Raw genomic sequence first — 16,071 nt, 5'->3', positions numbered from 1 at the left:
ATAGACACTGCATTAGAAACACCCTTGCATTAGCATAAACATTTTTTTTTGTAATTTGATGCAAAGGTGATATAATACAATGTATAGTGTTATAAGAGTGCATACATTTTTTTAAAAATCTAAATATAAAAAAAACTTTAGAGGATTTACAATGCTAATGACTGTTAAAACACCACATCACAGTCCACAGGCTTTACCATTATCTAGCAGGACTGAGGACATTATATGTGAGATCCACATATACATCAAAACCAGTTATAGTGACTGAGTAACATCTTTGCAAATGAAATAAGTATTATATACAGCATGTGAATTTGGTAATGTTAAATGATTATGATTATAGTTGGAAAGTGTGGATTACAGTATTATGTTTACTTCCGCTCCATCGAAGATACCTTTTACAATGTGTTTTTTGCAGTGAGTATAGTTGGCGAGCATTGTGTTAGTGCATAAACACAATGGCCAGGCTTTTGTTCAGCGACAAATAGACAATCATTTATAAAGAATAAGCATGGTTACTTATATGTTAAGGCATTGTGGTCACATCCATCTTTCTATAAAAAAAAGTGTTTGCAAAGTATCTGTCAAGTTAAAACTTGTTTATTACAGAATCCACTGTGAAATGGACCAAACAAATAATTATGACCTACTGACACTCATTGACTAATAATAACATTTCTGTATGGGATTTTGTCAAAGCTTTTAATTGATACATTGTTCACACTAACCTGTTTTGAGAAAAACAGATTTGGGAGTAACTAGGCTTTGTGTCTACTGTGTATTTAAAGGGTAGGGCACACATTTTCAATCCCCTCTTGTAATCGACTCCTTTAGCTTTTAGAAAAGTAGTAACTTGCTTATTGACAGACTGCAGACTGGAAACAATTAGTAAATATCTATGTTACAAATTTTCCAAATATTGTGTCACAGCAGCAGTTTTGAGAATGACACACATGGCTTTAATAGAATATTTAGTAGCTGCCCACTCTTATTCATTCTTTGTATTGTTCTTGTTTCTGCAGTCAGACAGAATCATGTTCAATATCCTCCTGTGTATCTGTGAAGAATGATGGATCTATGCGTCATCCCCCCGATCTCAGTAATGAAGCAATGACCACCGACCATGTGTGAGTACAAACATGATTAAAAAATTATTTAATATTACAGTCATTAACATAAAATGAACCCAGAGAAAAGGAGTTCTGTGGTGATTGGTCACTCCCATAAAATGCATGGGGATCATGTATTAATTTTATCTAAAAACAACAGTTCAATTGTTTTTTTTCCCAAATGCAGTTCAAGTGAAGTGAGACAGGAGAGCGATTTTGTTCATTACCAGAACCAGAGAGCAGCATCTCCAAAGCCCAGCTGTGTGTCTTTGAGGAGTGATGCATCTATACGTCACCCCCCTGATCTCAGTGATGGAACAGTGACCTCTGACTGTGTGTGAGTACAAATACATAGTTTGTAAACTCCTGCAGTGAAACAAGTACAATTTTTCCATTGTATAAGTATTCATACCCTTATCTTGGACAGTTGAAATTTAGCTCAGGAACATTCAAATTGCTTGTAGATGTTACTACATTTTGAGTGTAGTTAACCTGTGGGAATTTCAATTAAATGGGTATAATCTGGAAAGGCACACATGTCTTAATAAAAGGTCTAGCAGCTGAAATGGCATATCAGAGCAAAAACCAAGCCTCTGTAGAGCTTAGAGACAAGATTGCATCAAGCCACACATCTGGGGAAGAGTTTAGAAAGAATTCTGCTGCATTGATGGTTCACAGAGGCATATAGCATGTGTTAACCTTAATGGAAGAAGTTTAAAACAACCACAACTCTTTCTAGAGCTGGCCTCCTGGCCAAACTGATCAATTGATGGAGAAGGGCCTTGGCTAGAGGGCTGACGAAGAACCTGATGGTTACTCTAGTTAAACTCCATAATCATGTATGCAGATGGGAAAAACTTACAGAAGGACAAACATCATTGCAACACTCCAATGATCTGAACTTTATGGAGGAGTAGCAAGACTCAATCCTCTCCTAAAGGACCTACTAAAGAAAGAAACAAGATTATGTGGTCTGAGGAACCTCAAATGCAATCTAACTATAATAACACCCTAAGTGCAATGTTTTTTGTTTGTTTGTTTTTTTTAGTAAGATTGCATATATAAATAAAATATATATTGCATATAGTTGCTACATATAAAATGTATCATACAGATTATTAACCTACATGTTAATATTTACATTTTGCTATAGGGATATTATATTTGTTATACAATTATATCTTTATCTATCCAGAGAATGTATGTGAAAATGATATATGGCCTTAAAGGTAGCATATATGGCAATATTACTATTGATATAGGGCAACATGTGTCGCATATTACATTTCTGTATGGGGTCCTGTCAAAGCGTTTGATTAATGCATGGTTTACACTAACCTTTATTGAGAACAGATTTGTGGATAACTAGGTGTTGGGTGTCTTACTGTCTTTATTTAAATTCAACTCCATTTGGCTTTTGGAAAAGTAGTAATGCAGACATTGTTAATTGACAGACTGTTAGACTGGAAACAATTAGAAAATATCTGTGTTCTGAATTTTCCAAATAGGTTTTGAGATGACATACATGACTTTACTAGAATATTTATTAGCTGCCCACTCTCTCATTCTTTGGATTGTTCTTGTTTCTGCAGTGTGGATAGAGATGATCAGACTAAAGTCCTGAAGGAGGTTCTTCACCAACCAGCTGACGATGAACTACCGACAGTCATAGACAAACATAAAACCAGCATGAAGAACAAGTATGAGAGCTTATTTGAGCCAGTCAAACTACAAGATAATCAAACCCTTCTAAACAAAATCTACACACAGCTCTACATCATAGAGGGAGAGAGTGAATGGGTGAATGAAGAACATGAGGTTTTACACGTTGAGAAAACAACCAGAACACAACACTCAGAAGATACTCCAATCTACTGTAATGATATATTTAAACCCTCAACTGAACCAGGATGTAAGAAGAAAGATGAAATAAGGGTTGTGCTTACTAAAGGCATTGCTGGAATTGGAAAAAGTGTCTCTGTGCAGAAGTTCATTCTGGATTGGGCTGAGGGAAGAGCCAATCAGGATGTAGATTTTATGTTTGTGCTTCCATTTCGAGAGCTAAACTTGATTCAAGATAATCAGTACAGTCTTCACAGACTTTTGCTTGACTTTCATCCTAAACTTCAAGAACTGAACCCAAGGATTTATGAGGCGTGCAAAGTTGTGTTCATTTTCGATGGTCTGGATGAAAGCAGAATTACGCTGATGTTTTCAGACAATGAGAAAGTTTCTGATGTGACTCAGACTTCATCAGTGGGTCTGTTGATGTCAAACCTCCTAAAAGGAGAACTGCTTCCCTCTGCTTGTATCTGGATCACCTCCAGACCTGCAGCAGCCAATCAGATCCCTTCCAAGTACATTAACCGTGTGACAGAAATCCAGGGATTTGATGAGCCTCAGAAGGAGGAATATTTCAGGAAGAGAATCAGAGATGAAGATCAAGTTAGCAGAGTTATCTCTCATATTAGAAAAGCAAGAAGCCTCCACATCATGTGCCACATACCAGTCTTCTGTTGTATCTCAGCCACTGTTCTTGAAAAAATCCTGAAACAAGATACAGCAATCCCACAAACTCTGACTGAAATGTACATCCACTTCCTGCTCATTCAGACAAGCATGAAGAATCAAAAGTATGAAGAGGGAGATGCACAGAAGCTTATGCAGTCCAACAGAGAAGTTATTGTAAAACTTAGTGAACTAGCTTTCAAACAGTTGATGAAGGGTAATGTCATGTTCTATGAGGAGGACTTGAGAGACTGTAGCATAGACATCACTGACGCTGTGTATTCTGGGATTTGCACTGAGATCTTTAAGCAGGAATCTGTGATTCAGCACAGAAAAGTGTACTGCTTCATACATCTGAGCTTTCAGGAGTTTCTAGCTGCTTTCTATGTGTTTTTCTCCCATTCGATGAAGAACATGGAGCCATTGCAGTTGTTTCTGCATGAAGAATGTGAACATTATGAATATAAGCAGGAGAGGTCTCAGAGAAATGATTTGTGTAAACTACTAACTTCAGCTGCCAATACAACTCTTAAGAGTAAAAATGGACAACTGGATCTTTTTCTGCGGTTCCTGCTCGGTATCTCACTAGAGTCCAATCAGAGACTCTTACAGGATCTACTGACGCACACAGAAAACAGCTCAGAAACCATCAAAGAAACAGCGCAGTACATTAAAGACAGAATCAATTGTTATAATCTCTCAGCAGATAGATCCATCAGTCTGTTCCTCTGTCTACTAGAAGTGAATGATCAGACTTTGTGCAAAGAGATTCAGGAGTTTGTAAAATCAGGCCAACACTCAGAGAAGAAACTCTCTCCTGTTCACTGCTCAGCAATAGCCTACATGCTTCAGATGTCAGAGGAGGTGCTTGATAAGTTTGAGCCTACAAAATACAACACATCATATGAGGGGAGATGGAGATTAATACCAGCTGTAATGAACTGCAGAAAAGCTCTGTGAGTATTGATTCATGGCATCTTACTATTAGGTTCTATAAACGGTAATAGGCTCATAGGTGGAAAAAATCTTGAAACTAATGTAACAGTTAAAAATTACTCCAAAAAACTTTAAAGAATTTTCATGAAAATGTGAGAGATTTTGTAGCAATTTGTTGGTTGTGTTGTAAGCTGTGTACAGTTTTATGATTGACCTTAAAGATATTTATTTTAGTAGTATTAAGTAATACCAAGCAAAAATTAGGCTTCTTCAGTTAAACATTGTGAGTGTTTGCTAAAGCATCCATGCCTTATGCATCCATGTTCTGGGTTTGTTTTGCATATTCAGACAGCTGATGAATCAGTCATGATCTGTGTCATGATCAGAGACCTTCATATATATTGTGGTCTATGAAATACTTCCATTATCATGCATAGGATGTAGAAAATGATTTATTTTGTCCATCTCTATGTCATCCTCTGTTTTAGACTTTCTGGATGTTGTCTCTCTTATCAGCACTGTGAAACGGTGTATTCAGCACTACAATTATCAAACTCCCATCTGAGAGAGCTGGACATGAGTAACAATGACCTGCTGGGTTTAGGAGTCGGGCTGATCTGTGCTGGACTGAAGAATTCACACTGCCAGCTCAACATACTCAAGTATGATTTTCACATTTACTCATTCACTAAGTTCAAATGTGTGAATCAATTGGTGTTTCATATAGCTTAGAAACTGACTCTGAAATTATATATTAAACTAATTGTTTTTTCTAACAGATGACACCAGATAACAGATAACCCTACATTTAGTAACTGATTTAATATTGATTTTGTAGGTGTTAGTGTCAATGTCTGTCAGAATGTGGCCGGAGAGTAAACAGACTTTACTTTGAAAGGAACTTTGTTCATGCTCCATGTTTTGTCTCTCATTATGAGCATACAGGCTGATAGTTCATCCCCCCACAATACACTCTTGTCCTGCTTGTGTTTTTGTTGCTTTCTTGTGATGTTGTGAATGTTTTTAGCACTTATATGCAAATCTGATATAAATTCAGTACCATGGCTGTCTAGTGCATTGGGTAAGCACATAAACTGTAATTCAGATTTTAATTTATTGTTGTCTCTTGCATTATGCCAAAAAACGATGTGTTAAGTTTGTTTCATGAATGGGTGCTTAAGCTCATTGTTACCGGTCATTTGGCCAATTATTGTTTCTATGGCTTCAGGCTCATGCAGAATCCACAGAACATAGAAAATATGACCATAACCATCCATCTTCTAATCATTGCACTGTCTCACTCTGTGATAGACTTGCTGGATGTCGTCTAACTGATAGCCAGTGTGAAAATTTGTCATCAGCTATACAATCCCCAAACTCCCGTCTGTGTGAGTTGGACCTGAGTAACAATGCCCTGCAGAATTTTAGAGTGAAGCTACTCTGTGCTGGACTGGAGGATTCACACTGTCAACTAAACATACTGAGGTTTGACTTTCAGATTTACCATGATTGAATAGTGTTTAATATCTATGCCATAACACACACACACACACACACACACACACACACACACACACACACACACATATGGACACTGGTGCTTATGGTCTTTGCTGAAGATCTGTGCCAATGGCTGTCATGACGATGAGGTCTTCACAGGGGTCTTTGTAGCTTGTCTAGTTGTCATGGTCTCCGCTGAAATTCATGGCTGTTGTGGTTGTCATTAGGTGCTGATCCACCATCTGGTCTGGATATATACTGGATCCAGGTGACTACAGTAACCTTGGGATATAAATGAAACAGACTAATATTAGCATAGATGCCATTCCACTTTTGATGTAACAAGTATATTGGGTGTTATGGGAAGTATTTCTGGTATCGTTTGACCTGAATTATGCAATTATCCTAACAATCCTTTAATGGAATTGAATTATAGAAATGTGATAGTGTGCTATGTGTATACCAGGTAGAGGAGATGGGTCTTTACTCTAGATTTAAACTGTCTGCCCCCCAAACAACGCAGTCACCATTAATAAACATGTTAGATAATAATAGTGATGCCTCACTTTGCAACCACCATTAATAACCTTCTTTTAAAGTTTGTACATAGTATTTTATATCATTACAAGTCAAGTCACCTTTATTTATATAGCGCTTTTAACAATACAGATTGTGTTAAAGCAGCTTTACAGTATTAAATAGGAAAGTGTGTCAATAATGAAAAAGGACAACAGTAAACACTCAATTTTCAGTTAAAGGCAGTTCATCATTGCATTCAGTGATGTCATCATCCAGCTCAGTTCAGCTTAAATAGTATCTGTGCAATCAAATCAATAATATCACTGGAAATTAAGTGTGCCCAACTAAGCAAGCCAGAGGCAAGACGTCAAGGAACCAAAACTTCATCGGTGACAGAAATGGAAAAAAAAAAAAAAACCTTGCAAGAAACCACGCTCAGTCGGGTGGCCAGTTCTCCTCTGGCCAGACAAACCAGCAGTTTGTTCCATGCTGCAGCAAAGTCAAATTGTGCAAAAGACTCATCTGATTACAATGGTCTTGTGCCGGTGACCATCTAGGTGATAAGGTCTTCACATCTAGTTGATGCGATCTCCGTTGACATTTAGGGCTGTAGAGGTTGTCTCTAGGTGCTGATCCACCATCTGGTCTGGATACGGACTGGATCCAGGTGACTACAGTGACCATCTGGTCTGGATACAGACTGGATTTGGGTGGCTACAGTGACCTCAATGAAACAGACTAATATTAGCATAGATGCCATTCTTCTTACGATGTAACAAGTACATTGGGTGCTATGAGAAGTGTCCCCGGTTCTGGTTGACCTAATTAACACAGCCTAACAATGCTTTGACAGATTTAAATTATAGAAATGTGTTAGTGTGTTATGTGTAAGCCAGGTTAAAGAGACGGGTCTTTAATCTAGATTTAAACTGACAGAATGTGTCTGCCTCCTGAACATTGTTAGGTAGAATGTTAGGTAGGTCATGTGTCACAGGGTGACATATCACCAATCAGGATTGGAATAGTTCCACACATGCTTCAGATTCAATTACGCTGAGGTGTTCTTCACAGCATTGTCACTGGATGGAGAGTCTTGTTCCCTTCTTAGGGGACCATAATTATAATAATAACCTGAGACTATTTCTGTTGTTGTAGCATAGAAGTGTAAAGAGAAACAGATGTTTTCAAACTCAATGCACATGTTCAGCTTTAAACTGTATTTCAATCTCTTTTGCCAGTGGTGGAAACTGTTCTCTCTGTTTTGGGGCAGTTTGGGTTGTGGTAATGTGCAAGGAGATTTTGGTGTGCATTACCGTTAATTGGTTTCTTAAAATACTTTCAAACCTCATCATGGTGATCGGCATATTGTCCTCCATGCCTGCTCAGCCTGCCGCAGATGCTGATTTAGTTTTCTTCTTTATTGAAGAGTATGATGGTAAAAGATAGAGTTTTAGACTGTGAGCCATTAACAAATGCCAAAATGAAGAACTATCCAGATGTGGTGAACACATTCCAAGACCAGTTTCATGGTGGGGCCCCTCTCTGACCACAACAGTGGACAAAGAGTTGTTCTGAGAGTTGTTCCAATGTTCTGAGTCTGCAGCCTATTACCGGAAAAGCAGCAACAGACACAACTAAGTTCTGAGTCTCTGGCTTGTGAAGGTGAGAAATTAATAGACACAAAATAGGATGTTCAAGGCTGTTGAAACCGATTCCAACTTCTTTCCTCACTCCACTGTTACCCAGCACAACCAGTAGCAGAAGTCACCGCCATTGCTCACTCGACCGCAGAGAACATACATATCACTTATCCAAACTTTACAATTTAGATATCTCACCAATCTTTGGGATAAATCAGTTTACCAATTCTCTCCAGTTTCTATTCATTCTAAATGACTAAACAGAACTCTGTTGGGAGTGTTCTCATACTGCCAAGGTAAAAGACTTGATTAATTCTCACTAAGAGTGGGGAGAAGTGGTCATCTTTTGCTCATGAAGTAAAAGTGATAAAAAAAGAGGCCTACATGTGATCTAGGCTCATGAAAGTGTCACATGGTCCAAGATTTGTGTTATGTTTAATATAATGTGATGCCTAATTAAAAAATTACAGACAGATAATATTACTGAGTAAAAAGTAAAACAACAACTGCAATCACACATACTCTGATAGTTACACTAAATGGTCTGAACGTGGTAGGAAATTTGTATAAATACTTAATTTTATATCTATAAATGAGTAAGAGATGATGAATAATAGCTTGAGCTATCAGGTGTCTATGTAAAGTAAATTGTAGATGGACCATACGTACAGCTGGCTAATGAGAGGTTCAAACAAAAGAGGTTCAAACAACAAACACCTGTAATTGTATAAAAGTGTTTAACTTGTTTTAACATGAAGCTAAGTAATCTTTGATTCACTTTATGCAGGTGGTACTGGTTTAACACTGTGATCCTCTGTTATAGACTTGCTGGATGCTGTCTCTCTGAGCAGCACTGTGAAAGTTTGTCTTCAGCTCTACAATCATCAAACTCTCGTTTGAAAGAACTGGACCTGAGTAACAATGACCTGCAGGATTCCGGAGTCAAGCTACTGATTGCTGGATTAAAGAATTCACACTGTCAACTGAACAAACTGAGGTCTGTCTTTCAGTTTCACCATGTTTTGATGTGAATGTGTATATGTATTTCCTAAATATAGCTAGCCAATACTTTCTATTTTGTATTTTGTAGTATGAATGTTTCAGTGGCAATTTTTCCAAGTACACAAAGGAGGAAGTGCTTCCTCACAAAGGTGATTAGAAAATAATCAGAAGCACCCACATCTTCTGGAACACCTAGAAAAAAAAAAAAAAAAAAAAAAACATAAAATGCCCTGTAAAAAATTTGTTGTGTAATATTATAGTAAATATTAATAGTTTTACAAGGCTAGTAATAATAATTGATTATTATAACTAGGGCAGTCCCGACTAAAGATTTTTCTAGTTGTTCTCAACCTTTTTTTACTCCAAGGTCACTCTCCTCTCCGAGTCAGTACTGCAAAGCCCCCCAACTTTTTATTTTCACAAATTTCTTTGTATTCTAGTGTTATTACTTTTCAATTCCATGTAATTATTTAAGATAGATTTAAACGTTCAATGTTGTTGTTTCCAAACATACTGCAAAATGTCACTGCAGATATTCTTTACAACTCAGAAGACCCTAAAGCTCAATTGTACATTAACTTTAACAAATAAGCACAAGTTAACCTGCCATACCAAACAAGACCACTGGGAGGTGCCAACAGACTGCATATACACTAATATACGGATCCATTCGCAATCACTAAACAGTAAAATACAAATGAAAAATGAAAACATTCTGAAGGTGTGGAAACTAAGCGATGTAAATATGTCATCAGAGAATAGTTCTCTCTGTCTGAACAAGTGGTCATGTCTGTGTTTGGAGTGTCTGATACCCATATGTAAATAAACACCAATGATCTTCAAAAACTTCTCCAAAACATGCTTCTTTGGCAAGCATCTGTTATAAAAAAAAACGTCTCGGGTTACGTATGTAACCCTGGTTCCCTGATGGAACGAGACACTGCGTCATCAACGCTTTGGGGAATGCCATTGGCGAACCCGCCTCTGAATCAGTCTGTAGCCAATAGAACGACGGGAGTGACGTCACCGGCGCGGTGACGTCAGCGACCAGGAAGTATATAAGCACGTGCGTTTCAAACCGGCTTCAGCTTCCAGGAATGAAGCGAAGCGCGGCAGGAATGAGGGAATTATGGTCAGAGACGCAGTGTCTACAGTGTTACATACGTAACCCGAGACGTTCCCTTCCGGGAACTCAACACTGCGTCATCAACGCTTTGGGGAACGATATACCAACTATCCATAATTCCAAGTTCCTGCCCAGTGGTGTTTGTCTGGGAAAGGAAAAAGGAAAGCGTTGCTTCTGGTGGATCAGGCCAGGAAGAGCTCTCTGCCTGGGGTTGCCAGGACAAGAGAGACGATATCCCTCTGTCTGGGGGACCAGCCCAGAGCAAGAGGGCAGTGCCAGAAGATACTTACCTGAGGGGCACTGATGGTTCTCCGCCTGGGAAACTGCCAGGACGAGAGAAATATTACACCTCTGTCCGGGATAAATGCCAGAGCAAGAGGGAGATGGTATATACCTCGGCCCTCGGGCTCACGAGGAAAGTCGTCGCTCAGTCTGGGGACACCAGCAAAGAGGGACCAGAAGAACTCCGCCTGGAAAACTGCCAGGACGTGAGTGTGATGACATCTCTGCCTGGGACGCACCCAGCGAAGAGGAAGAATGATGTGAACCTCGGCCCTCAGGCACACGAGGAAATAGTCCAAAACTCCGTCTGGGGAACAGCCAGCACAGGAGGGACTGGATTGGCTCCGCCTGGAAAACTGCCAGGACGCGAGTGGGATTACATCTCTGCCTGGGAAACTCCCAGCGAAGAGGGATCTGATCCGCCTCGGCCCTCGGGCACACGAGGAAAAGAGTCCACCTCTGTCAAGCGGTATTACATCTCTGCCTGGGACGTACCCAGCGAAGAGGGATAAACCTCGGCCCTCGGGCTCACGAGATTTTGGTCATACACCCCAGTCTGGTCACCAGCCAGATAGGGGGTTCTCCTCGGCCCTCGAGCACACGAGGAGAAAGGATGATCCTTTGTCGGGGCTTACCCGGATCAAGAGGGACCCAAGTGGTGCCTGGAAACTTCTGGCCAGGGCACTGAGATGGCTCCGCCTGGAAACTGCCAGGACGCGAGTAGAATTACATCTCTGCCTGGGGGGTACCCAGCGAACAGGGAACTTATACCTCGGCCCTCAGGCTCGCGAGGTATGACTCCTGTCAGCTCAGGACAGAGGAGCCTGGAGTGGCTCGTAGGTCTAGCTCGTAGAACCTAACGAAGGTCAAGGGTGTAGACCAACCCGCCGCACTGCAGATGTCCTGAATAGGGACACCTGCCATCAAAGCTTTCGAGGCCGCCATGCCTCGAGTAGAGTGAGCCTTGACGCCCATCGGTGATGGGAGGCGAGAGGACTCATAAGCCGTAGTTATGGCATCTACGATCTATCTACTGACAGTCGGTTTGGTTGCAGGAAGCCCCCTCTTAGGGGGACCGTAGCAGACCAACAGTTGCTCTGATTTCCGCCACAGGGCAGCTCTGTGGACGTATGTGTCCAGTGCTCGCACTGGACACATACAATTATACTTCCGATGGTCGCTCTCCACGAATGGAGGAGGATAAAAGGCCTGCAGGGCGACTGGCTGTGGTACTGCTGTCGGTACCTTCGGTACGTACCCGGGTCTAGGGTAGAGAAATGCTTTGGCCAAACCAGGCGCAAAGTCAATGTATGAAGGGGCCACTGAAAGGGCCTGAAGGTCTCCTACTCTCCTCAGAGAAGTAAGAGCCAACAGCAGCGCCGTCTTAATAGTAAGGAAGCGATCTGAAATCTCCTCTAAGGGCTCGAATGGAGGCCTACAGAGGGCTTCAAGCACCACAGCGAGATCCCACGTGGGGATTCTGGGGTTCACCCGAGGCCTCAACCTGAGTGCACCGCGAAGGAACCGTATGACCAGGGGGTTCTTACCCAATGACAGGCCACCGAGAGGGGCGTGGAAGGCCGATAAAGCTGCCACGTAAACCTTCAGGGTGGAGTGGGCTATCCCGGTGGAGAAGCGAGACTGCAGGAACTCCAGCACTGTACCAACTGGGCAGTGGACTGGGTCAGCGTATCGCTCTCTACACCAAGAAGTGAAGAGTTTCCACTTCAGGCCATAAAGTTTCCTTGTAGAGGGAGCTCTAGAGTGAAGGATGGTCTCAGCAACCTCAGTTGAGAGACCCTCACTTATGAGATGCGCCCCCTCAGGGGCCACACCCATAGCTTCCACTTCTCTGGGTGGGGGTGGCAGATTGCGCCCCCAGCCTGAGAAAGAAGGTCCCTCCTGATCGGAATCTCCCACGGAGAGCCGTCTAGGAGGGCTATGATGTCCGAGAACCATACTCGGGTCGGCCAGTATGGGGCTACTAATAGTAGACTGACTCCGTACCGGCGTACTCTTTCTAGAACTCCCGGTAGCAGAGCGAACGGGGGAAAGGCGTACAGACGAAGCCTCGGCCACGTCTGTACCATGGCGTCCAGCCCCAGTGGAGCTGGAGGCACTAGAGAGTACCAGAGGGGACACTGCGATGTCTCTTGAGTCGCAAAGAGGTCCACCTGAGCCTGGCCAAACACTCTCCATATCTGCTTCACCACCTGCGGGTGAAGCATCCATTCCCCGGGCTTTACTTGCCCCTGCCTCGACAGGACGTCTGCCCCCACATTGAGATGCCCAGGAATGTGAACTGCACTCAGTGAGAGGAGTTTCCCCTGGGACCACAGGAGGATATGGGACGCCAGCTTGCATAAGGGGCGTGACCGCACACCTCCCTGATGGTTGATATAATAAACCAGCGCTGTGTTGTCGGTGCGGACCAACACATGGCGGTTTCTCAGGTCTGGGAGGAAGTGCCTCAGAGCCTTGAAAACCGCCAGCATCTCCAGGCAATTTATGTGCCATGAGAGGTGCTGACTGGTCCACAGGCCGGAGGCCGAGCGGCCACTCATGACCGCTCCCCACCCGGAGAGGGATGCATCCGTCGCTAGCGTGACGCGGCGACATGGAGCTCCCAGAACCGGGCCCTGAGACAGAAACCAAGGTTTCTTTCACATGTTCAAGGCACGAAGGCATCGCCGCGTGACCTTGATCTTGCGGAAGGGATTTCCCCTCGGGGAAAAACCCTTGGTCTTGAGCCACCACTGTAGCGGCCTCATGTGCAGCAGGCCAAAAGGTATTACGTTGGCTGCTGCTGCCATAAGACCTAACAGTACTTGAAACTGTTTGACAGTGAGTGACAGGCCTAGCTTGACCGCATTTACTGCAGTAAGGATCGACTCGATCCGAGCAGGAGACAAACGTGCTTGCATCGTGGTCGAATCCCATACGACACCTAGATAAGTGGTTCTCTGTAATGGAGACAGCACACTTTTCTTGGTGTTGAGTCTCAACCCCAAAGCTTCCATGTGAGCGAGAACAGCATCTCGATGCTGAACCGCTAACTGTTCTGAACTGGCTAAAATCAGCCAGTCGTCTATGTAGTTGAGTATATGGATGCCCTGGAGTCGCAGGGGAGCCAGAGCAGCATCCATACACTTTGTGAAAGTTCGGGGTGAGAGTGCTAGGCCGAAAGGAAGAACTCTGTATTGGTAAGCTTTGCCCCTGAAAGCGAACCTGAGAAACTTCCTGTGCTGAGGAAGGATGGAGACGTGAAAGTACGCATCTTTGAGATCTATCGTGACAAACCAGTCCTCGGACCTGATTTGAGACACGACCTGTTTGATAGTTAACATACTGAACTTCAGTTTTCTGACTGAGCGGTTCAGTTGTCTGAGATCTAAGATGGGCCGCAGCCCTCCATCCTTCTTGGGAACAATGAAGTACCGGCTGTAGAACCCGGATTCTCTGAGCTGAGGAGGGACCACCTCGATGGCCTCCTTCCTCAGAAGAGAGTCTACTTCTTGTTCCATTACCAGAACCTGCTCGGGGCCTACCGTAGTAGGAAATACCCCGTTGAAGGGCGGCGCCAGGGCGCCGAACTGAATTTGATACCCTCTTTCTACAGTACGCAGGACCCATGGAGACACATTCGGCAGTAGTTTCCACGCTGCCAGAAAGTGTACTAAGGGAACCAGCCTCTCGAGGCTGGTTTCTGGTAAACTTTGAGGAATTAATTCGGTGGCCTGTAACAGCTGACTGGCAGGCGACACCTGAACTAACTGCTCTGAAGACCCCCGTGGGGGTGACAAACTTACTGGGTCCGCTACGTTGCCGGGCGGGACCACCAGCAGAGGTTTGTGAGAGACTGTCGCGCCCTGAAACACTGGCAGGGTTAGCTGACTGGTCTCCTGAGGGCCCCGAGGAGAAATGGACACCATATAATGTGGTGGACCCCATTTCCCCCCGAGAGGGGCTGCCCTCAACGGCCCTGAGCCACAGCAGTCAGGGCTGCTTAGCCGAGGACCTCTTCGACTGAAGCACGACCCTCAGGTCGGGCCTAGTCTTGGAGGCCCCCGACTTGGAGCGCTGCTTACCCCGCCCCCTTGATCTGTCAGGAGGGGTGCGGGTAGCAACGCTCGCTTTCTGCGCCTCGCGGCGTGAGGAGCTGGTACGCGGCTGGGGCTGCTCCCGTCCAGCAGCCCCAGAGGAAAAGACACGGCGAGGGAGGTATTGCTGGAAAGCTGCAGTTTGTCTGCGGGCCTCCTGGTACCTGCTGACGACCGCATCGACCGAGTCGCCAAACAGGCCAGGAGACTGAATTGGGGCGTCCAGCAGGAGGGCCCTGTCCTTCTCCTTCATATCGGACAGGGACAACCATAGGTGCCTCTCCGCGACCACAAGGGCTGCCATAGACCGCCCAATAGCACGGGCGGTCTCCTTAGTGGCGCGGAGAGCAAGGTCTGCTGTACGCCGCAACTCTGAGACATTAACCTCCCTGCCGTCGTCTAAATCCTTGAGCAGGTCGGCTTGGTATGCCTGCAACACAGACATAGTGTGCAGACATGACCCAGCCTGACCCGCTGCCGCGTACCCCTTGCCCAACAAGCTAGATGTTAGTTTAAGAGGCTTGGTGGGCAAGGTCGGAGCCTTCAAAGATGATGCCGCTGCAGGAGACAGATAGCTCGCAAGCGTCTGTTCAACTGCTGGCATCATCTTGTACCCGTGCTCCTCGACCCCTCGGGTGAAAACACGGGCCGAGAATGGTTTCTCCCATGATCTCGACAGCTCACTGTGGAGATCAGGGAAAAACGGAAGGCTCCGCCCTGGAGGTGGAGAAAGCGTTCATCTAACTTGCTTTCTGGCGGCTCATGAGATTGCTCGGCGGGCCAGCTGATGTTGAGTCTGGCTACCGCACGAGTTACCACCTCCAGGAGCTCCTCAAATTGTGGGGATTTCATAGGCGGTTGAGGGAGATCAACACTCTCTACATCAACCTCCTCGGAGGAAGATAAGAGAAGTGTTGAGACCTCCTCCCGGGGGGAAGAAACCGCAGTGCGGGCTTCCGCATCCAGGAGGAGATCAACCGATCTGCTGGGTGAGGAAGGAGATAGGGGATCACCCGTCTCCATACCCTCCAACAGATCGAGCTGCGAACCCCACGAGTGCAGCTGCCGCTCCGCCTCGGCGGAAGCGGGGCCAGACCCGCAAGGAACGCTGGTGAAGGCTCCCTCCTCGAAGAGAGCCCTCCGGGAACGAAGCACCCGCAGTGGAAGACGTTCACACTGCGGACAGCCAACCCCCTCAAGGGCTGACTGAGCATGCTCCGCTCCCAAGCAGAACACACACATCCTGTGTGTGTCCCCACCAACGATGAATCGCTGGCAAGGAGGAACACACATTCTGTGTGGCTGCTGAACCGCCTTAGAAATATCTAACTTCTTTCCCCTTTTGGCAG

General features: G+C 44.4%; 1 protein-coding gene across 1 annotated transcript in view; it reads left to right on the top strand.

Annotated features, from left to right (window-relative positions):
* The window catches only part of LOC141343223 (NACHT, LRR and PYD domains-containing protein 3), a 29,225-nt gene that overhangs the window by 1,792 nt on the left and 11,362 nt on the right, over positions 1-16,071 (top strand). Inside the window, exons 2-7 of the mRNA XM_073847824.1 lie at positions 1,023-1,127; positions 1,297-1,446; positions 2,702-4,573; positions 5,042-5,215; positions 5,865-6,038; positions 9,036-9,209. Coding sequence (XP_073703925.1) covers positions 1,023-1,127; positions 1,297-1,446; positions 2,702-4,573; positions 5,042-5,215; positions 5,865-6,038; positions 9,036-9,209 — 2,649 coding nt within the window. The remainder of the gene's footprint in view (positions 1-1,022; positions 1,128-1,296; positions 1,447-2,701; positions 4,574-5,041; positions 5,216-5,864; positions 6,039-9,035; positions 9,210-16,071) is intronic.

The sequence above is a fragment of the Garra rufa genome, chromosome 9, assembly GCF_049309525.1.
Source record: "Garra rufa chromosome 9, GarRuf1.0, whole genome shotgun sequence".
Classification (NCBI taxonomy): Eukaryota; Metazoa; Chordata; class Actinopteri; order Cypriniformes; family Cyprinidae; genus Garra; species Garra rufa.
The sequence above is the reverse complement of the archived record's forward strand: the minus strand, read 5'-3'. Positions and strand labels throughout refer to the sequence as shown.